The sequence below is a fragment of the Panthera leo genome, chromosome A1, assembly GCF_018350215.1.
Source record: "Panthera leo isolate Ple1 chromosome A1, P.leo_Ple1_pat1.1, whole genome shotgun sequence".
NCBI lineage: Eukaryota > Metazoa > Chordata > Mammalia > Carnivora > Felidae > Panthera > Panthera leo.
Genome location: NC_056679.1, coordinates 14,895,607 through 14,918,797, shown reverse-complemented (window position 1 = coordinate 14,918,797; position 23,191 = coordinate 14,895,607). Strand labels below are relative to the sequence as shown.

Here is a 23,191-nt window from a genome sequence, read left to right as displayed (position 1 = left end):
TTACTTTGAATTTAATGAGACTAAAAATACATATGTACACAAAGGTGTTCATTACAGCATTATAACAACAATGGTTTGATAAGTTACTATCCTCATAAATGAGGAAGATTGGATCAAGATGACAGATGAGTACACGTTCTTCTTCTACTCCAGATCCCAACAAATGATAGAAAACGTGTATTTAAGAGAGTAAATCTTTAACAGCCTGGGAAGTGAAAATGTTCCTAGTGAACTGGAATTTCTGAGGAATTGTTGAACTACAGTGAGAAAAGAAACTCACTTTTAAAAATATCTCCTTTATGAAAAAAAGGTATATACCTGTTATATGATTAACATAGAATTCATCTGGAAGGTTGGGAATGCAAGTTGGTGCAGCCACTCTGGAAAACAGTATGGAGGCTTCTCAAAAAACTAAAAATAGAACTACCTCACGACCCAGCAATTGCACTACTAGACATGTATCCAAGGAATACAGATGTGCTGTTTCAAAGGGACACATGCACCCCCATGTTTATAGCAGCACTATCAACAGTAGCCAAAGTATGGAAAGAGCCCAAATGTCCATTGATGGATGAATGGTTAAAGAAGATGTGGTATATATATACCATGGAGTATTACTCGGCAATCAAAAAGAATGAAATCTTGCCATTTGCAACTACATGGATGGAACTGGAGGGTATTATGCTAAGTGAAATTAGTCAGAGAAAGACAAAAATCATATGACTTCACTCATATGAGGACTTTGAGAAACAAAACAGATGAGAACATGAGGGAAGGGAAACAAAAATAATATAAAAACAGGGAGGGGGACAAAACAGAAGAGACTCATAAATATGGAGAACAAACTGAGGGTTATTGGAGGGGTTGTGGGAGGGGGGATGGGCTAAATGGGTAAGGGGCACTAAGGAATCTACTCCTGAAATCATTGTTGCACTATATGCTAACTAATTTGGATGTAACTTTTAAAAAATAATAAAATTTAAAAAAAAACAGGGAAAAAATGAAAAGCAAAAAAAAAAAAAAAGAATTCATCTGGAAGGATATAGACAAAATCATTGACAGTGGTTGCTTCTGAGGAGGAGATTAAATTAGGATATGAGAGAGGGATAAAAGAAGACTCACTTTTCTCTTTTCTTTTCTTTTTTTAACAGAAGGAAGAAAATTAGAAGGCAGAAATAAGAAGGGCCAAAGTTTTACTTACTTTAAACCTCACTAGTTTCTTGCACCTCCTAAGTTCCCTTCAGCAGCCCCTGGGACACCGGGTGAAGCAGAGGGGATACTCCATGGTGGGCCACCTTCAAGAGCATCCTGCTCTGAAGGGTTGTATCTTTGGCAAGCTGCCTTTCTCTGTCTCTCTCTCTGTGTCTCTCAATCTCTCTCTCTGTCTTTATTTATTTATTTATTTATTTATTTATTTATTTATTTATTTTAACATTTATTTATCCTTGAGAGACCAAGAGAGACAGAGCGTGAGCTGGGGAAGGGCAGAGAGGGAGAGGAAGACACAGAATCTGAAGCAAGTTCCAGGCTCCGTGCTGTCCGTGCAGAGCCTGACGTGGGGATTGAACTCATGAATGGTGAGATCATGACCTGAACCAAGGTCGGATGCTTAACCGACTGAGACACCCAGGCGCCCTAAGCTGCCTTTCTCTTCCTAGGTATTTCCAACTCCTTCACCCACTTCTTTTGGCTTCAATTCTGGTCAGCTCCCAAATCTGTTTTCTCATGCGGACCTGTGGCCTGCCATTTCCAAGTGTCTGCTGTTTCCACTAATTTAAGCATCGCCCTTCTTTGACAGTTTTAGTGGATTATGTTCAATAGCTGTAGAGAATAAAACATAGGAAAATAAAAGGTGAAGATGGAAATTATATTTTTCTTGATTGAATGTGCTTGAAAATAACCCCCAAAGGAAAGAAAGATGCTTTTTGGCTCTAAAATAATGAAGTTTGAATGGCATGTATATTCCATTTACAGAAAAGACTGTGAGTATCTCTTGGAATTTAGGAATTTAAATCTTACTTTGTTCTCTGGAATGTGTGTTTCATTAAAACAAGTGCTTTAGGAGAATCACCAGTTTTTTTCTCATTAGTAAACACTTTCCAGCAGGATGAGTGATTGGGAAACTGGGCCTTAAGAATCCTGTCTATTCCTAGAATGAAAAAGAAACTGGGAGGAAAATCACAGTAGAATAGTTATTTGTAGGCAGAACTTTTAGAAATGGCATGACCTTCGGGGCACCTGGATGGCTCAGTTGGTTAAGCATCGGACTTTGGCTCAGGTCATGATCTCATGGTTCATGGGTTTGAGCCCTGCTTCGGGCTCTGTGCTGACAGTTCAGAGCCTGGAGCCTGCTTCAGATTCTGTGTCTCCCTCTCTCTGCCCCTTCCTCGCACTCTCTCTCTTTCTCTCTCTCAAAAATAAATAAACATTTAAAAACCTTAAAAAAATAGCATGACCATCAGATCTATTCACTACCCTAAGTACTGAGGACAAGAAACTACTAGTTCCTGTCCCTGAGGTGCTTATCGTTGACCATTCAGTCTGCTTGTATAGTCAGTCATGGTATTATTTGTCACCTTTATTTTATCCTCTCATACATGGCACCTTCTCTGTGCTCAGATATGAATTATGTGGTACTTCTGCTTTTTTTCCTTCTCTTTCAGGCAAAAATAGACCTCTTATTAGTTGGAGATGTCACTGTTCAGTACCTGGCTGATATTGCGCAGAAATCCTTTTCACATATTGCAAAAGTCTCCATAACCATCAGAGATGTGGAGGGGGCAGCAGCACTTCTGGAGAATTGCCCATTTGACATGGTTTTCTTGAAGATGACTTCTTTACCAACTGCTGACGAGCTGGAAGCTGCCAAATTAATTAGGTGAACTTCAAAAACGTTTATATTTTTAAAATTTTTTTAAAGTTTTTTGTTTGTTTGTTTGTTTTTTGAGAGGGAGAGAGAGAGAGTGTGTGTGCACAAGTGGGGAACGGGAAGACAGGAGAGAGGAAATCCCAAGCAGGTTCTGCACCATCAGGTTCTGCACCATCAGCACAGAGCCGGATATGGGGCTTGAACTCATGAACTGTGAGATCATGACCTGAGCCAAGATCAGGAGTCAGATGCTTAACCAACTGTGCCACCCAAGTGCCCTTAGAAACCCATTTCTAGGGGCGCCTGGGTGGCTCAGTTGGTTAAGCGGCTGACTTCAGCTCAGGTCATGATCTTGCGGTCCGTGGGTTTGAGCCCCACTTCGGGCTCTGTGCTGACAGCTCAGAGCCTGGAGCCTGTTTCAGATTCTGTGTCTCCCTCTCTCTGACCCTCCCCCATTCATGCTCTGTCTCTCTCTGTCTCAAAAATAAATAAACGTTAAAAAAAATTTAAAAAAGCCATTTCTATAAAAAAAAAAAACAAACCTTTAAAGATGGTACTGTTTATGCTTTAATTTTTAAGATGAGAGATATTTTCATGGGAAGAATAGGTATACATAGTATTGTTTTTATTGCCAGTTTGGCATACTATTATAAGAATTATCATTTTAATTTAAAAAGTAATTGATGTGGGGGAGCGTAGGTGGCTCAGTCAGTTAAGTGTCCACCTTCGACTCCCGTCTTTTGAGCCCCATGTCAGGCTCTGTGCTGACAGCTCAGAGCCTGGAGCCTGCTTCCGATTCTGTGTCTCCTCTCCCTGCTCCTCCCTGACTTGCACTCTGTCCCTCTTTCTCTCAAAAATAAATAAACATTAAAGGTAAAACAACAGCAAAAAAAGTGATGTGGGTGAATGTGAGAATTAATTGGTCATAGAAATTTATTTGGTACAGTACTTACCTTAATCCCATAGGTACTCCTTTTGAATAACTATGTCATTTAAAATGACACATCCGGGGTGCCTGGGTGGCTCAGTCGGTTGAGCATCCAACTTTGGCTCAAGTCATGATCTCACAGTTTGTGGGTTTGAGCCCCGCATCAGGCTCTGTGCTGACCGCTTGCTCAGAGCCTGGAGCCTGCTTCAGATTCTGTGTCTCCTTCTCTCTCTGCCCCTCCCCCACTCATGCTTTGTTTCACTCTGTTTCTCAAAAATAAATAAATGTAAAAAAAAAAATTTAAGAAAATGACACATCTTTTTGGAGTTCATTAATTTTTATGGCAGATACTAAGGTGAGCACTCTTAGCTCTGTGTTATATTAGCGATGGACTCAAAGTGTCTCCTTCAAGAGATGTCCTAATGTGGAAAAGCCTCAAAACTCTTTGGATCCGTAGAGTCCAGATCAATATCACCTCCAATATTTTTGTTTCATCTTGTAGCTCCATAGATGTTCTGGTTCTGTTTGACCCACTCTACTTTAGAGATCTGGAGTCTGGTGGTGGGAGAGTTAGGTGCTTCCTTGCCTGACTACATAGGATTTTGAGCCATTCTGGATGTTTTTAAACAAGGTTAGGTCAAAACAATTTCGTTCCCCTTCTACGAGAAGATTTGATAGAGAAAGTGTAATTGCAGATAATATTGGAATATACAAGGACTTGTAATAATTACTGGACAGGCCTTTCAAGACTAAAGGAGAATGTTCAGAGTCAGTATTATCCCTGAATAAAAAGTAGCAAGTGTATTCTGTTAGGGGACAAGAAAAGTTGGAATGGGAAGAGGTCAAAGTAATGAGTTCCTTGTTAAAGAGAGAGGTGGAGAGACGGATGCAGCTCTTGGGGTTTCTTAGATTATCTGCTGCATTTGTTTTGGCTTTCTCCTGGGAGTATGAACCCTAGACAAACCAGGCAGGCTACCTCAAAGTGGATTTCATTTCCAAGACATGTTGTGAACTGTCCTTCTTCTGAAGATAAACCTATTTTATTATATACCTTTAAAAAATGACTCCTATGAATAGAATTCCCCTGGCTGGGACCTCATCATAATATTGCATTTATTATAGTATTTCAGCATTTTTACAACAGTGTTATGGGGAGGTGGAACAGGTTTCTTCATCCCTACTTTACAAACAACTAAGGGTGAAGTGGTTTACCTAAGACCATATGGCTTGTTTTTACAAAACTCTGAGGAGAAGTCTTTTCTCTTCATGTTCCTTATAAAAGTCTATAATTACTTGGCTTGTGTGTTGAAGCCCCTTCTTTTACACCTGAGATTCAATATATGCCAAACTTTGTATAAACTAAAAATACATGCCATTTTACAAGAGCACTGGACAAATCAGTGTGGCTGATCTCTCTCCTCATTCCAAGAGTGGGAACCTAGCCAGGTCCCTCTGTGGTAAAGGCTTCATATTTGCTCAGTATTGAAGCTACATTTTGAACAGGATGAGAATAAAGTTCTATTTAAGAACAAGTTTTATGTCCAGTTGTAATTATTAAAAGGTAGAAGATTGGGGGAGAGAACATATTCACCGTGTGGATTCTCCCTATTGCTGGTTTCTTTGCTCTGAATAACACAGCTAAAGATTTCTCAGCAGGGAAAAAAGAAGGCATTAAATATATAGACATGCCAAAATAGTATATTTACCATATGGTTCTACTATTTTGCTATAGAAACATTTGTTTGGAAAGAAAAAAAGGATCATTTGAAAACACCTGGATTTGTTTTTCTTGTCTCTTGTTCCGCTATTCCCAATATCTAGTATAGATTTTGACTAATAGCAAGTATTCAGTACCTTGCTGTGGGTATATGAGTGAGTGATTGTGTGGATGAATAGAAGAAATGCCATTCAGGGCAGACAGTGAGTTCTAGCTTTTGTGTTCCTCCCTAAAAAATGGACAGTTTTCTTTGTAAAATCTTTGCCTTTCGTGATACTGACCTCAGAGGCTAGGAATGTCTCTGGAATTCCCTTTCTTGCCCTAAGATCTGTTATGAGTTTATTACTTATGAATTATTTAAACCCTTGTGGAGCATGTTTATATTTTTGAACCTGTGGTTTTTCTTAGAGTAATGAGTCCTATAAACATACTATCCCATTTGTAAGGCATTTAAGCCTTTATCTTTCCTAAAACACTGTATATTTTGAGTTTGGGCTGACATTTAATTACTAAACCAAAATAAAATGTCTTGTTTAGCTTTTCTTCTGCTGTATTTTAGATTTCCCCCCCTTAGATCCTTGTTGTTGTAATATCTCAAAATCTGGATGGGTTTGGCAAGATATACGACTATTCGTCTTACTTTTTTCTCTCTGGGTACTTTATGTGTTTTACCAGTTAATGAGGAGCTTAATATAGAGTAGAAGTGTCCACCTTTATTTGTAGTATTAGAGCCCGTGATCACAAATCTATTTATCTATAAGGCATATGGATTTCTATTAAAAATAAGAATGAAGCATGTAGCCTATTAGCTATAGTGTTAGGCTTATTTTAGAATAAAATGTAAGCAGCCTGTTTAATAAGATTCTTAAATTTATTCTTACAGAACAATGATATTTTCAGCTTGAAGCTAATCAGGGATCAATTTTAATCATTCATAAAAAATATTGGTACTTCACAGACTGACATTCTCAAGAATTATGGCACATCTCAATTACAGGTTAACATTCTTAATAGTACTCCCCAGTTGGGTTTCATTTTATAAATACATTTTTATTGAGCTGGTTTAACTCAAATACTACCTGTTGATAAAACGTATTTAAAAAACACTTTTTAATGTTTATTCATTTTTGAGAGAGAGAGAGAGAGACAGAGAGAGCGAGCAGGGGAGAGGCAGAGAGAGAGGGAGACATAGAATCTGAAGCAGGCTCCAGGCTCTGAGCTGTCAGCACAGAGCCCATCGCAGGGCTGGAACCCACAAACTGTGGGATTGTGACCTGAGCTGAAGTCAGACGCTTAACCAATTGAGCCACCCACGTACCCCAGCACTGATAAAATATTTTAAGATAGTTTTAGGGTTCATATGCTTAGCTTCAGAATTCTAAAACTGAACCACACTCAAAGAGCAGATACTTGGTAATTCAGACACATCCTGATACTTTATCTTCCAAAGGCAGGTATGGAAAATTAAAATATCTTTTAAACTCATCAACAACGTATGGATCCTGTCTGAAATTGTGATTTTCCATTCCATGAAATGTCTCTGCAGTTTTTAGAATTCTGTGGTTCTTGTGAGCTCCAAGCAGTCCAGCAGTAGCAAAGGAATGAGGTTCCATTTGCTCAGTCTACAAATCAAGTTTGGCTCTGACTTTATCTTTCCCATATAGTTTCAATTGTCTGATCAGTTGACTTATTAATTCACTAAGAAATCTTAGTGAGCCACAGGGGTCTAACAAGTTGTGCTTTTGTGTCCCTAATTCCAAAACATCTTTGACTTGACAGTGCAACTCAGTAAGTCTCATTAGTCAGTTGGCATGACCCACCCTGCTGAATGCTTCATAATAAACAAAATAACAAAACATGGAAGTAGTTTTACTAAAAACATTATTCTATAATTGATGGTTGAGTATAAGTAGGAATTGCAGAAAATTCTAGGTCTTAATATGCTTAACGTCATGTCATGTGGTGACCCTGACTTAGGATGGTCACAGCAGGAACTCTTCTGAAGAGTAACATAATGGGAAGAGAGCACACCAGCCTTTACTATTGACCAGAATAAATTCTCAGAACTCAACTACATGTTATCACAGGTACCCTACTAGTAGCGAGTGAACTTAAGTGTTTTCACATGTATAGTAAAGCTCTCAGTTTTCTCACTGAAAATGTTTTAATTAATGGTCATTAGCAAAGAACGTTGTTTGTTGCAAGTCCCAAATAGACCAGCCAAGTTAATTTGGCTGCATTTGGCCCACAGACAGCATAATGGATAACTGTACTCGAGACCACTACCCAAAAATGACACTGGCTTTTGTCCCTTGGAGTCCTTTTGACTCTAAAGTAAATGAGTTTAGAAATTTTCCCTGGCTTCATAGGGACTTATAAGACACCATTGGTTCTCTTACTGATGATAGATTTCAGAGGCCAGGACTTTCCTGAGGCTCTTTAGTCAGTTGAGTGTACAGCTCAGCTCAAGACATTTTATCTGATCTTCTCCCCCCCCCCCCCCCCCCCCCCCCCCCCCCCAGCTACCAGGGACCAGACCCGGGTATAGTGGCAAGACTAGGGAACTGTACTGCTGCATTTTGAGCTTATAACTGCCTTCGGTTTCAGAGAATACCTGAGACAGGCATAGGAAGGGACACTAGAATATCAACATCCAATCTTGTATGTAGAGTATGGTCTCAGGAACCATCCTGACATTTAAACAGTATATTGTATGAAATACAATGAGGAGAAATGGATTGTCCCCTAATGAATTGCAAATGTTTAAAACCCAAGAGACTTGAACTGAGAAGGTACTTATAAGGTCTCAGAATCTGCAATTTGATTTTGGCATATGAAAGAAGTGCTGTTAATTGGGGTGGATGAAAGAGATGTTTGCCTTGTTTTTGTGTTGCTTTGTTTTAAGGAACATTGATTCATTAGGAAGAGGACTTTTTTTTTCTTTTTCCTTTTTTTTTTTTTTTTGGTGATCCTGGAAACTAGAAACTCTTTTAGCTTATTGATCCGTAGAGAATGTGAATGAGCAGCTAAGCTCCACACCAGTGTGTTGGATTCTGGGAATTCTATTGATTAGTGGAGCTCCTGTACAGCATCACAATTAGGGTTTCGCTAGCAGGGGAAGTATTTGAGTTGGTAATTGATTCTGTGCTAATGACAAAAATCCAGGAATTCCAACTCTGATGTAAAGCTTGAAGTTTGAAAGTCATCATGAGGGCATTATATATATATTCATATATCCAAATCTAACTTATTTTAATGCCAGTAAAATCAATTTGTAAAATGAAAAAATAGAATATTTCTTTAAAAAATTTAATGTTTATTTTTATTTTTAAGAGAGAGACAGAGTGTGAGTTGGGGAGGGGCAGAGAGAGAGAGGGAGCCACAGAATCGAAAGCAGGTTCCAGGCTCTGAGCTGTCAGCACAGACCCCGCTGCCTGGCTCGAACCCATGAACTATGAGATCATGACCTGAGCCGAAGTCGGACGTTCACTGACTGAGCCACCCAAGCACCCCAGACATAGAATATTTCTAAAAGCTAATAATCTGTTTTATTTAAAATTCTCTAATTCTAAAGTGTGCTTATAATTTACTTTTTGTGAAGCAACAAGTAATTTTTATTCCAAAAGTTGAGCTACACTACCTTGTAAGTTTCTTTCTGTGGTCCTGTTTGTTCAGTCCATCTTTCCCTTCCACTTCTGTTTCCTCATCCAGTAATCATACCTCCATTATACCCCACTTAAAAATATACATGAAATACTTACATTGTGGCGAGCGACATTCTTGTCATCCACCATGCCAACATGCCCTCCTATACCAGTATGCTCATGTGCCTTTCCTATTTCCATGTCCAGTCTGCCAGTCTAATCCTATGCTCCCTCCCGTGTATGCCTATTTGATGGTATTATTTCTGCCTGAGCATCTCATTTCTTCTTAGAAATGTGTTTTCTCTCCTTTTTTCTCTTTTAGCCCAAACTCCTCAGAATTCACAGAGCAGAATCAAGCCTGAAGAGACCTCAGTTGTGTGAATGTCACATGTTAGCACTAATCCTTCTTGTCACATGTTAGCACTAATAATTAGCAAATATTCAGAATTATTTATTTATAACAATTTTTTTTAAGTTTCAAATTTATTTTGAGACCTAGTGAGGGGAGGGGCAGATAGAGAGGGAGAGAGAATATCCCAGGCAGGCTTTGCACTATCAGCACAGAGCCTGATACAAGGCTCAAACTCATTAACCATGAGATTATGACCTGAGCTGAAACCAAGAGTTGGATGCTTAACTGACTGAGCCACCCAGGTGCGCCAGAAGTATTTATTTTTTTATAGAAAGTTCTCGGGTATGTCTTTTTTCTGCCATCAGTTCTTGCCTGCATAACTGCAATATGGTCTCTCAAATTCACCCTGTGCCACCACATAGGATGCACTCTGCCTGTCTGTCCCATCATAGAGTGGCCTTTTTAAAATGCAAATACAGTCATGCCAATAACTTAATATGTGGTATTTTAATATTTTGGGACATTTGAATACCAAATGTCTAATTTGGCCCAAAGGCCTATGTACCCCTCTGGTTTCATCATATGTGTCCCTCCCTCAGATGCTCTGTACCATATTGGGCGTTTTCACTTTCTCAAACTTACCTATTCTCTATACCCCAGGCCTCTTCCCAGGGCCTGTTCTGTTTGTCCCGAATGTACTTTACTGCTTCTCTGAGTCTGCTCTCTCCCCAGTTCTACCTTCTGCGTGGCTAACTCCTAGTCAGCCACAGAGGCATTCCTGCCTGGAAGCCTGAGGCTGCAAAGTAGGTTAGTTCTCAAGTAGGTACTCCCACCAGCCCCTAAGGCTTTCCTTCACAGCACTGGGCACATATTTGACTACTTCGTTAATTATCTACAGTGATTTCTTCAGTGTCTGACCCCTTCAAGAAACTATTAACTCTATTAGAGCAGAGGCCTTGTTTTCCTGTTTATGATATCCCCCAGAGCCTAGCACAGAGTCTGGCATATAGAGGGCTCTCAACATATATATGACTCAGATATATAAATCTCATATACAGGGGCGCCTGGGTGGCTCAGTCGGTTGTGCCACCGACTTCGGTTCAGGTCATGATCTCAGGGTTTGTGAGTTCGAGCCCCGTGTCGGGCTCTGTGCTGACAGCTCAGAGCCTGGAGCCTGCTTCTGATTCTGTGTCTCCCTCTCTCTCTGCCCCTCCCCCACTCATGCTCTGTCTCTCTCTGTCTCAGAAATAAATAAATATTAAAAAAAATTTAAAAAAATATAAATCTCATATACAGTTGACCCTTGTACAACATGGGGTTTGGGGGCATGAATGCCTTGCACAGTCGAAAATCCATGTATAGCTTCTTTTTGTGGGGGGTATTTTTTTTTATTGTGGTAAAATCAAATAACACAAATTTTACTATCTTGTGCGTTTTTTAAAAATGTTTCTTTATTTTGAGAGCATGAGCAGGGGAGGGACAGAGAGAGGGGAAGAGAGAGAATCCTAATAAGACTCTTCAGTGCGAGTGTGGAACCCCATGCAGGGCTCGAACCCACCGAATCATGACCTGCACCGAAATCAAGAGTCAGATGCTTAACCCATTGAGCCACCTAGGTGCCTCCCATCTTGTCCATTTTTAAGTGTTCAGTTCAGTAGTGTTAAGTGTATTCACACTGTTGTGAAATATGTCTCCAGAACTTTTTCATTTTGTAAATCATAAATTCTATTCCTATTAAACAAGTATTCCTTTACCCCTCCCAACATCTTTCAGTAACCACCATTTTACTTTCTATTTCTATGAATTTGACTACTTTAGATACCTCAGATAAATGAAATTATATAGTATTTTTGTGTGTGTGACTGGCTTATTTTACTTAACATAATGTCTTAAAGGTTCACCCATATGGTAGCATTTAACAGATTGTTCCTTTTTAAGGCTGAGTAATATATTCCATTGTATGTATATAACACTGTAATGGTTAATTTTTATTTTTATTTTTTTAAGGTTTATTTATTTTTGAGGAAGAAGAGACAGAGTGCTAGTGGGGGACGGGCAGAAAGAGAGGGAGACATAGAATCTGAACCAGGATTCTGAGGTCTCAGCACAGAGCCTGATGCAGGGCCTGAACCCACAAACCACGAGATAATGACCTGAGTCAAAGTTGGACACTTAACTGACTGAGCCACCCAGTTGCCCCTGTGATGGTTAATTTTTATGTGTCAACTTGATTGGGTCATAGGATGCCTAGATATTTGGCAAAACATTCCTCTGGATGTGTCTGTAAGGATGTTTCTGAAATATTTTCACACCATGTTCACAGCACTATTCATAGTAGTCGAGAGGTAGAAGCAACCCAAATGTCCATAGACAGATGAATGAATAAATAAAATGTGGCTATATTAATCAGGATTCTTCAGAGAAACAGAGCCGGTAGGATGCTGATCTGTCTATCATCTATCTGTCCATTTATCTAGAGATAGGGAAGAAGTTGGTTTATTTTAAGGAAGTGGCTCATGCGATGATGGAAGCCAAGATGTCCCAAGATCTGTAATTGGCAAGCCAGAGACCCAGGAGAGCCAACGTGTAGTTCCAGTCCAAATCTAAAGGTCTGAGGATCAGGAAAGCTGATGGTATAAATTTCATTTGAAAAGTTGGCAGGTTCAAGACCCAAGAAGAGCTGATATTTCAGTCTGAATCTGAAGGCTGGAAAAGGCCAATGTCTCAGCTCAGTAGTCAGGCTGGAGGAGTTCTCAGACTTTTTATTCTACTTAGGTCTTCAATTAATTAGATGAAACCCACCCACCCTAAGAATGGCAGTCTGCTTTATTCAGTCTTTCTCAATTCAAGTGTGGTTCTCATCCGTGTGTAACTTTTGACTCTCCCCCAAAATTTAACTACTAATAGCCTGCTGTTGATGAGAAGCCTTACTGATAATTTGGCAATTAACACATATTTTGTATGTTATATGTATTATATACTGTATTCTTGCAATAAACTAAGCCAGAGGAAAGAAAATGTTACTAAGAAAATCATAAGGAAAAAAAATACATTTACTACTGTATTATACTTTATCCAAAAAAATCCACATATATGTGGCCTGGCATAGTTCAAACCCATGCTGTTCAAGGATCAACTGTAATGTAATTTGGAGCATGGCATAATGTGCCTTTATTTTCAAATGCGTATATAAGATAATATAACAATATTATATAGTGAGGGTTCTTCCAGGTCCTGTCTTAAGGGAATAAATAATAACCACAAATAACGACATATTAATATAATAAGTGATACTTTAAGTATTATAGAATAGTTATTTTTTCTTAGGCAGTTTAGTTTAGCAGTTTAGTTCTCTTTATTTTTAATTTTTTTAATATTTATTTACTTTTAAGAGAGAGACAGACAGAACGTGAGCAGGGGAGGGGCAGAGAGAGGGGGAGACGCAGAATCTGCTTCAGAGCCTGACGCAGGGCTTGAACTCATAAACTGCAGGACCATGACCTGCGCTGAAGTCAGATGTTTAACTGACTGAGCCACCCAGGCGCCACTAGCTGTTCTCTTTAGTCTGGCTCACAGTAATAGTCTCCTTGGAAAATAATTTCCTTTTATTCAAAGCCAAAGTTCAGTACCCATTAAATTATCAGAAATTCCAACTTCCTGAACTCCTAAGTATAGTTTATTATAACACCACATTTCTTTTATTTATTGTTTTTTTTTTTTTTCAAGCATATAAAAGTATAATGAACTTGCCTGTACCCATAATGCAGCTTTAACAGTTATCAACACATGGCCAATCTGGTTTCATCTCTGGCCCTTCCAGTTCTCCCACCCCTGCTGAACTGGTGAACTATTTGAAAGCAAATCTAAGATATCATTTTCTTTCATCCATAAATACTTTAATAAATACCTCTAAAAGATAAGGACTCTTTTAAAATAACCGCAAAATAACAATACACACCTGAAAATTAATAACAATTCTTTAATTTTGTCAAATATCCAGTGTTCAAGTTTCTGTGTTTATGATTTTTTATTTTTTTTTAAAGTTTTTATTTAAGTAGGCTCTACCCCCAATATGGGGCTTGAACTCATGACCTTGAGATCAAGAGTTGCATGCCCCTCTGACTGAACCAGCCAGCCACCCATCCTATGATTTTTTTAAACTGTTAGTTTATATAAATCAAGATTCAATTATTCCTTTCCTTTTTTTTTTTTTTTTTTTTGTCTTACTCTTTATTTATATGTATTTTTAAAGGGGCCATTTGTCTCACCGAGTTTTTTACATTCTGGCTTTTGCTGATTTCATCCTCACAGCATATTTTTTTAAGTTTATTTAGTTATTTTGAGAGAGAGACAGAGAAAGTGTGAACTGGGGAACAGCAGAGAGAGAGGGAGAGAGAGAAAATCCCAAGCAGGCCCCTCACTGTCTGTGCAGAGCCCCGACTTGGGATTCAATCCATGAGATGATGACCAGAGCTGAAATCAAGAGTTGGACACTCAACTGACTGAGCCACCCAGGTGCCCCATTCCCACAGCATTCTTTAAAATATTTCTCTTTTCCTTAAATTTCCTGTAAACTGGTGGTTAGCTCAAGAACATGGATAAAAGTTAGGCTTTTTTTTTTTTTTTTAAACAAGAATAAAAGTGGTTCATCTTTTTTCCATTGCTAAGAGATGCTACTTTTACTAAATTCCATATTAATGCCATCATTTGAAGTTCTAAAGAAATAAAATCATTCTAGTTTCGTTCTTATGGTAAAATATTGAATCCCAATTTTTCAAATGATGATTTTGCTTCATTTTAACACTTTTTTCCTCTCAGATTTGGCAAGAAGAAAAATATACATTTGCTGTTTGTTATTATAACCCCTGAAAACTTTAAAGGTATGTGCCTGTTGTATATATTATGTTTTTTCTATAAATAGAAGTCATAAGGTCAATATTTAATGCAGAAATTCTTAGGTTGTGTTTCAGGGCATGGAGCTGATGTTACTTTAATTGAACCACTGACAATCGAAAAAATGAGTATTGTGGTAAAATACTGGAAAACATATTTCTCAAATACCGGTGAGTGAAAACCAAATTTCCAAAGGTTTGAAAAGTTCTAATTAAATGCTCCAAAAACTCTATATATACATTTTAAGTTGGTATTCCACTTATGCTTTTTATTTGCTGAGGATTAACTGTATGCTGTGTACTATAAAGAACATGTAATCCTTATTAATCATAGTCTGAAGGAAAAAGTGTAAATAAAATAAAAGGAAACATATGTTCCCTACCTGCGAAGACAAAATTTACGTGTTCCAAAGCTTAAAGTGTGTTGCACAAGGGCAAACAGTGTTGCAGCAGGCACAGGGTTTTTCTTTTTAGTGCCCTAGCTGTTACCATCATTTCTTGCTCTTTAAAATGGAATTAATCATGCTGTGTCATTGTATGAGTGTCTAAAAGCCAGGGCCACTAACCTTGAATCTTATCATACTTTCTGCTTGCAAAACCCTTGCTTATAAATTAGTTTACTTCTGTAAGTTGCTAGGGTGTTTGTCCTTTCCGTTTTAGATTTTTAGACCTAGGTAATTACTGTCAGTGCTTCAATTAGACCTCACATTTCAAAACTCTTCACCTACATTGTCTAATGTGTATCACCAGCATCTAAACACTTAAGCTAAATTAGCTTTAATTTGGCTCATGAAAGGACAAACTCCAATTTCTGAAATTAAATTCTACTGAAATCATTGTGGTCAATGACTATTTGTGGTTTTTCTAGGCCTGGGATATTAGCTAGGAATCTTTTAAAATTAAGATGTTTTTTTCTTAAAATGGGCCTGAAAAACACTTTCAGGATTATCCTGTATAAACTCATACTCCAGATGACATAGGACTCAGTACACTCCTCTTTTTTTCATGTCCTTTTTTAACATTGAGGGCAGATTGGTGAGTCTGTTCTATAACATTCCAATGGCTTTCAGCCCCTGAGTTTCAGAGTTCTTCCTGGAAATGGCTAACTGGTGACCCAAATCCTCTTTGCAAACTCTTATTTGGTTCTCAGTGGAAATAGAGCAGCTGCTCATCACCAGCTGTCTAGCACCTTCCTATTGGTCATAACCACGTCTGCTTCTGGTCATCTCATGTTTGCTCTGAAAATGAGCAGCTGCAAAAAAAAAAAAAAAAAAAAAGGAAAGAAAGAAAAAACCATCAGATGTCATATTTTGACAATACAGCTGCCTACTGCAGACTCATACTTATTTTCTGTTAAGTATGACAGTTACCTATAAAAACTTAATAAATAAATCTCAGTTGAATGTGTTTTAAGCACACCTACCACTAAGTTACTAGAATGTGGTTCTAGAAATTGGTTGATGTCTGGAGTGAATAGAATGTAGTATTTTCATTTTGCTTTCTAACCTGGGTGGTTTCCTGCTTTATAGACTGAAATCTATAAAATGCATTCTATTTAAAAAATACTGCTTTGTAAACTCTGTTGAGTAAAAAGTGGCAACTGCTTTTTGTTCAGGGCTTGTATGTGTGATTAACATCGTCCCCACCAGTGATGTTAGAATTAAAATAGTCCCCCTTTAAAACTTTCAGTTAAGAATGAATATTCTGTGAAGCCTGAAGAACCTGGATTGCCCATGCAGAACTCCTGCAGTGAACACTTGGGATATTTTTCTACTGACCTATTTGCTTGGTTAGTTTTGTTTTCACTTTTTCATAATATAAATTTTTACTGGGTAATTTCTGGAGAACTCTGTGTCAACACAGAGCCTGATGCAGGGCTCAAACTCACAAGCTGTGAGATCATGACCTGAGCCAAAGTCAGACGCTTAACTGACCGAGCCACCCAGGCGCCCCTAGGAAGTACTTCTTAACAATCCTATTTGATCACAGGGGACCAGGGTGAATTGCAAGGTAGTAAGTTCCCCAACACTGGATGTGGTAGAGTCTGAGTTACCATTAATCAGAGTTAAATAATAGCAGCGATATTCAAACTTTTTAGAAACAGTAGAATCTTCTTCAGAAAAAAATTTTACATATAACCCCAGTATTTGAACAGACAAGAGCAGCCTCAGATGTTATCCACCTACCACTAAGCTTCTCCCTGATGTCTTTTTTGAACTTATGAATCTGTCCCCTCAGTTCGTGAGAAAACAACCCTTAAAAAAGGTCTCTCTATCTCTGTCCCCATCCACCCAACCCCCCACCCCCATAGATATTAGAGCTGGTATTCAAACCTGCATTGGATAGGCGGTTGAACTGGGGGTCAGACCTTTCTTTATCTGCTTATAAAAATTCAATTTTTGTGAATTTCTTTCATTCACTTTAAGCTGATTTCCAAAGGGATTTTAATTTTAAATAGAGCATAGAGCTACAATAAACATAGCTGCTGAGGACATGAATGATGATGGTGAGAATTTTGAGTCAGTCACTTCCGGAATTTGTAGAATGTGACCATCAACTGTTTGTAGAAATGTGACCATCTACTATTTTAAACAAGGAAAAGACTTGGCAACCAATAAGTGTGGTTAAACCAAAGATGTGCTCACTTAAGTGGTGCAAAAATATCAACAAGTTTCTTGATATTTTAACATTTTAACCAGAAATAAATTTATTGTATTAAACTTTATCTGGGATATGAGATTGGGAGGGTTTTGGAAGGCTTTGTAATTTTCTTGTATTATTTGCAATTTCTTTTTGAACCCTCCTTGTCTTGAATCTTTGTTTTGCTTCAGAATTCTACCACTACAAATAAAAGTAAATTTTCAAATTAAGTTCTGTCTCTTGGGATAAAGGAGATAATATTAGTTTATTTGTTTCTTAGGGAATTATTTAAAAAAAATTAATCAAAATGCATGGAGAAGTTTTAGAAAAATGGTAGAGCCAGAAAATATCCATAAATGGAGGATATCTGACCTTTGCTGATCAGGTTGGAATAGTGTAATGTGACCCTCTAATCCTTTGTGGTTTTTTCCTATTATACACCTTTCGATACAGTCATATAATTTGGAGAGTCATAATCAATGAAGTCAGAATATTTTAATACTGCTGGTATCTGTTACTCTTTATCTGTATATTTTAGAGTTTAATCAGTCATGGATTTGTGATGATCTTGATCATAAATTCTTTAGAGTCTTTGAAATAAATATTCTTCACCAAGTTTGTAAGGTAAAGTGCTTTGGTATTTACCGCACCTTTACATGAAGCAAGGAAGTTCGAAGCACCTTTGATTAGTGTATTGGTGCTGATTGTTTAATATTGTCTGACAATTTTCCTCTGAAATCTGTGACATGATTTTCTCTTGTTTCTAGCTCTGAATCACTAAGAAGTGAGACTGGGCTTGAATTAAAGGCTCCATTGCCAGAGTTTGAGAAAAGCAAAAAGGTTTCTCTTCTTCATTCAAGCAAAGAAAAGCTGAGAAGGTGAATTGTGATACAACCCTTTTTTAACATTATTCCTTTCTAGGAAGAAATTACTTTCATGAATTTCATAACGTTTTGTATTACTATTAAAAGTCTCTGTGAAACTAGTTAATCTGGCAACCAAATATGTGCCACTAACTCATTCATTCATTCATTCAAGAAATATCTGTGAGTATCTGATACGTGCCAAAGGGTGACTGGAGAACTTAGATAAAAAAAATCCTTGCCTTCGAAATCTTAGTCTAGTGCTCAGACAGACCTCTCAATAGGATGTTACATAGAAAATTATGTTCTAAGTGTCATGATAGAGAAGAGCACATAGTAACCACACTGGGAAAGTTACCTAAGACAGAATAAGGGGGCAGGAAGGCTTTCTTGAGAAAATGATCGCTAAATTGAGCTTTAAACAAAAAGTGACTATTAATTTGTTTTAAAAGGGGAGGATGTTTCATGTAGCAGAAACAGCAGGTATAGAGACTGGAAGAATATGAAAATTCAGTGAATTTATGAAACTCCAAGTGTATCCATGTACTTGGCTATAATGGCACAAGTGGGAAGAGGCAAGAGATGAGAAGTAGTAGCCAAGGATTGTGCTCGTCATGTTAAGAAATTTGAATTTGAATCTGAAACTGTTGGGGAGGCACCAAGGGGTTTTAGCCAAAGAGTGATATGATAAGATTTGCACCTAGAGTGAACACTCTAGCAGGATGTTAGAGAGTGAGTTGAATCCGGAAGCCTGTGGAATCTGTAAAAAGAAGTGATGAAATCCTGAACTATGGTTTTAGAAATGGGATAAGGAGGAATAAACCATTTCCAGATATACTAAGTAAGTGCATTCAGTATAAGCATGGATGCAGGAGGAGTCAAGTGTAACTTTCAAATAGATGTTGCATTCACCAACTGACTGGGAAGTCCAGGAGAATGGCAGTCTGGCAGTGGGAGGTGACTTTTGCTCTTGTTGGGTGTGAACACTCTAGGGGAGTTTCCATGAAGCTGTCCAGTCAGAATTGACCCTTAGGTTCTAGAGAAAGATCTAGGCTACAAATATGGACTTAGAACTCTCAGGATACAGCATCTACTTGAAGCAGTGGTTGTAGGGATGGATATGATGAGTTTGCAAACCATGTAAAGAAGAGATAAGTGGAAAAGAGAACCTTGGGAAAAATCTATTTAGGGTACAGGCAGCAGAGAAGAAATAAGGGAGAAAGGAAGGAGTTACTAGGAAGATAAGCCAAGAGGGAATGGAATTGAGGCGACCAGAGAAGAGTTTCCTAAAGGAATGAGTGTTCAATGACATGACACAGAGAGCAAGTAAGAGAAGAACTAATAATTAACTGTATTTGTCAGAGCCTAAACATCATTGGTCTTGGCAAAAATAATTTCATTGGCATGATTAGGGAAGAAGCGCCACTGTGGAAAGATAGAGAATGAAAGGCAGGAGCATAAGTGAAAGGAAAGAAAATGAGGGTGTGTGATAAGTAAAAGGGGATCTTGGGTAAAATGAAAAATGTTGATAAGATTGGGCCAGACATGAATATGTTTTTATATTCCGAAAGAAAATACCTGGAAGAGAGACAGAGGTCGTGAAGATACTCATGTTCTGATGATCTATAGTGTAAAAAAATGACATATCTATGATATAAAAAATGAAGCCAAAATTTATTGGCTTGATACATGGTTTTATGGATCAGCAATTTGAGCAGAGCTCAGTGGGCAATTCTGTCTACATGACATCAACTGGGGTCACTTGGTGGTATTCAGCTAGTGGATGGTCTAGTCAGGATGGTCTAAGACCTTATGTCTGGAGCCTTTGGAGGGATGGCTAGAAGTTTAAGCTCAGCTGGGGCTATCAACTGAAGCTTTTCCTGCATGGTAGTCAGGCTTCTTACATGGCAGCCCAGGGATCCTAGAGAGTGTTCCAAGAGACAGGGAGAGGAAGCTGCCACTCTCTTGAGGCGGGGGACCAGAAACTGGCCCAGTGCTACTTCTCCTGTATGTCTATTGGTCATAGCAGTCACAAAACCTATCCCAATCTAAAGGAAGGGTACATAGAACCTCACCTCTCAGTGGAAGGAAGGTCAAATAATAGTAAAATCCCCTATAGCTAGAGAGGGGGTTGGTTATGGACTTAGCATCCCTAAGTAGGTAGAAGCTTATGGAATCTAGAACCAGGTGGAAGAACACCTCTTCTAAAAATGGAAAGAAGAAGCTAAAGCTTGAAGATAAATAAAGATGAATCTTTTCATGAGGAAAATTGAGTAATTTTTGCCAAATGGCCTGTGTTATCTGCTGAAGATTAATGGGAATGTGGTAGGGTTTGGTCTTGATGATATGGGCTAGTTTATGGCCTAGTTTAGTCCAAAAGACCATCACTCACGTTTGCCACTTTGGCTGAGCGAAGACTTAGCGGGGACCTGTTGGCTAGTGCTGTCCCATAGATTTCAGTGATCTGCACTGAGTGAGAAAAACACAGTGCAGGAGTATTTTTAAAACTATATATTATACATTTTATATTCTAAGATTGTGTTTTCCATACTTTATTTGGTGTTAGAATTTGTGATATTTCTAAATGGCTGCAATGAAAGGATATTGGGAGATGCTACCTCTCTTTCATTGCTTTTCATGCCCAGATCTGATGTGAGAGTGGAGGGGCACAGAGAGAGAGAGAGAGAGAGAGAGAGAGAGAGAGAGAGAGGATGAATCCCAAGCAGGCTCTGCACTGTCAGCGCAGAGCCTGGTGCGGGGCTCATACTCACAAACCATAAGCTCATGACCCGAGCCAAAATCAAGAGTTAGATGCTTAAGCAACTGAGCCACCCAGGTGCATCTGGACACATTTTTAGTTAATACATAAGACTTGAAAGAAGTCTTTCACTTCAAAGTGCTCATAAGAGGTCACTTTGAGTTGTGTCTCAGTCAAAGGATGAAACTTTACTCAATCTGTTTGCTCCACTATCATTTAAGGATACAGGTCTCATATTTTCCTGCCCTCTCCTAACCTCAAGTTCCTAAATTTGATGTTAGAGCCAGAAAGATTTGAGAAGCAATGAACAAGGCTAGATCCATAATGTTTGCTAATATACTGTATAGTCTCAGGAATATTAGAACATTTAGGATAAAAAGTTACACTTAATTGATATCAAGATTAAATCAGTGTCTGTAAGAGGTAAGTTGCATGTGTTTAAGTGTTTGGTTTGATGAATTTATTTAATTTTATTTTTATTATTTTTTATTTTGGAGAGAGAGATATCCCATGATCCTGGGATCATGACCTGAGCCAAAATCAAGAATTGAACGCTTAACTGACTAAGCCACCAGGCACCCCTGGTTTGAATTTTAAAAAGATGGTTTGTTACCCACAGTTCCCAAGAGGAGGAGGTATATCACACCATTCAGGAATACATAGGGAAGGGCCAGCATTGGTCATGAGGCAGACAAATACATACACCCATCTAAACCACATTTCCATTATCAGAATGTTCCCTTGTGTATTAAGCATGTCTTTTTTTTTTTTTTTTTTTTTTTTAATGTTCACTTGGTTTGAGAGAGAAAGAGAGCAGGGGAGGGGTGGAAAGAGAGAGAGAGAGAAAGAATCTGCAGCAGACATTTTGCTGTCAGCACAGAGCCTGATACAGGATTCAAACCCACAAACCGCGAGATCATCACATGAGCCAAAATGAAGAGTTGGATGCTTAACCAACTGAGCCACCCAGGCACCTCCAAGTATGTCTTTTTATTCTGATGTTTTGACATCGGGTACCTTATTGACCATGTAGAGACTGCTCATCCCAGCACTAGCCAGTTTCTAGAGATAGTAAATGATTTGCTGGTGAGCATGCCCTGCATATGTACAAACTGACCAATCCAGAGACCATCCACACCCATCCTCTCTATCAGGCTCTTATGCTCCAGGCCAATATTTCCCTGCTCTTATCACCTCATGGTGATGTGCTACCAACCTGGGACAGCCCCTACATCCCACAGCCTGCTGAAGTTATTCAAACTAGCCAATCCTAGGCCTGCTTACCCACCTAGCCTGTTTCTTCTCTCAGAAACCACAATAAACTCTCTTACCCTTGTTTTCTTTCCTCTGACTCCTCCTGCCTCCTAACTGACCCTGGTGCTTCCCCATGTGGCCTTGCATAGTGTGAAGTGGCCCCCTCCTCTTGGGAACTGTGAGTAACAAACTCTTTTTAATGGTGGTCATCTCCTGATCTGTTGGCCTCAGCATACCTGAATAATAATAAAACCTGCATTTTAAATTATCTCATGTTCTTTCCTGGTCTATCCTTTCGCATCTCCTAGCAACAGCTACTATTCTATCACTATAGATTTGTTTTGCTTGTTCTAGAACTATATATTAATGGAACCATCAATATGTACACTTATGTCTGGCTTCTTTCACCTAGAAAATGTTTTAAGATTCATTACAGTTGTGTGTTTTAGTGGTTTGTTCCTATTTATTGTTGAGGAATATTCCGTTGTGTAAACATACCACATTTTGGTTATTCATTCTCTGGGTTTTATCTATTAAGAATAAAGCTACTGTTGGTGGTGGGGGGTGGGGGGGGGTGCCTGGCTGGCTCAGTTAATAGACTGATAGACTAATAGAGCATGCGACTCTTGGCATAGAGCTTACTTAAAAAAAAAAGGAGAAGAAGACTATGCACATTATTTTATATATGTTTTACGAACCTACATTTACATTTTTCTCAGAAATAGAGTGGCATATCACAGGATCGGTGTATATTTCTTTTTAGGAGACTTCCAAGCAGAAATCCAAAATAGTAGCACCATTTTGCACTCCCACCCGCAATATATGAGAACACTAGTTGCTCCATATCCTCATCATTTGGTATTGTTAGTCTTTTCCATTTTAGTCATTCTTGTGGTTGTGGAGTATGATCTAATTGTGATTCTAAATTTGCATTTTCCTGATGATTAATGAGGTTGAGCAGCTTTTCACATGTGTTTGGCCATTTGTATATCTTCTTTTATGAACAGTCTGTTCAAATCTTTTGCCCATTAAAAAAATGTGCTTACTTGTGTTTTTATTATTGAGTTATAGGAGCTCTTTAATATTCTGGATTCAAATCCTTTGCCAAATTTATGTCTATAGATATTTTCTTCTAACCTGTGGCTCACTATTCTTTTTTGTGAACAGTTACATCTTTTGATCAGCAGAAGTTTTCAAAAATTTTGAAGTACAATTTATCAGTATTTAAAAATATGCTGTCACTATCCTGTATTAGCAGTCATTGCCTACCACCA

The 23,191-nt window shown here is 38.4% G+C and overlaps 1 protein-coding gene across 1 annotated transcript in view; it reads left to right on the top strand.

The window, feature by feature from the left end:
- Nucleotides 1–23,191, top strand: part of LOC122228416 (spermatogenesis- and oogenesis-specific basic helix-loop-helix-containing protein 2-like) — a 54,261-nt gene that overhangs the window by 10,350 nt on the left and 20,720 nt on the right. The window contains 5 exon segments of the mRNA XM_042953488.1: nt 2,664–2,878; nt 14,329–14,390; nt 14,469–14,573; nt 16,092–16,191; nt 17,810–17,920. Of these exon segments, the coding sequence (XP_042809422.1) occupies nt 2,664–2,878; nt 14,329–14,390; nt 14,469–14,573; nt 16,092–16,191; nt 17,810–17,920 (593 nt within the window).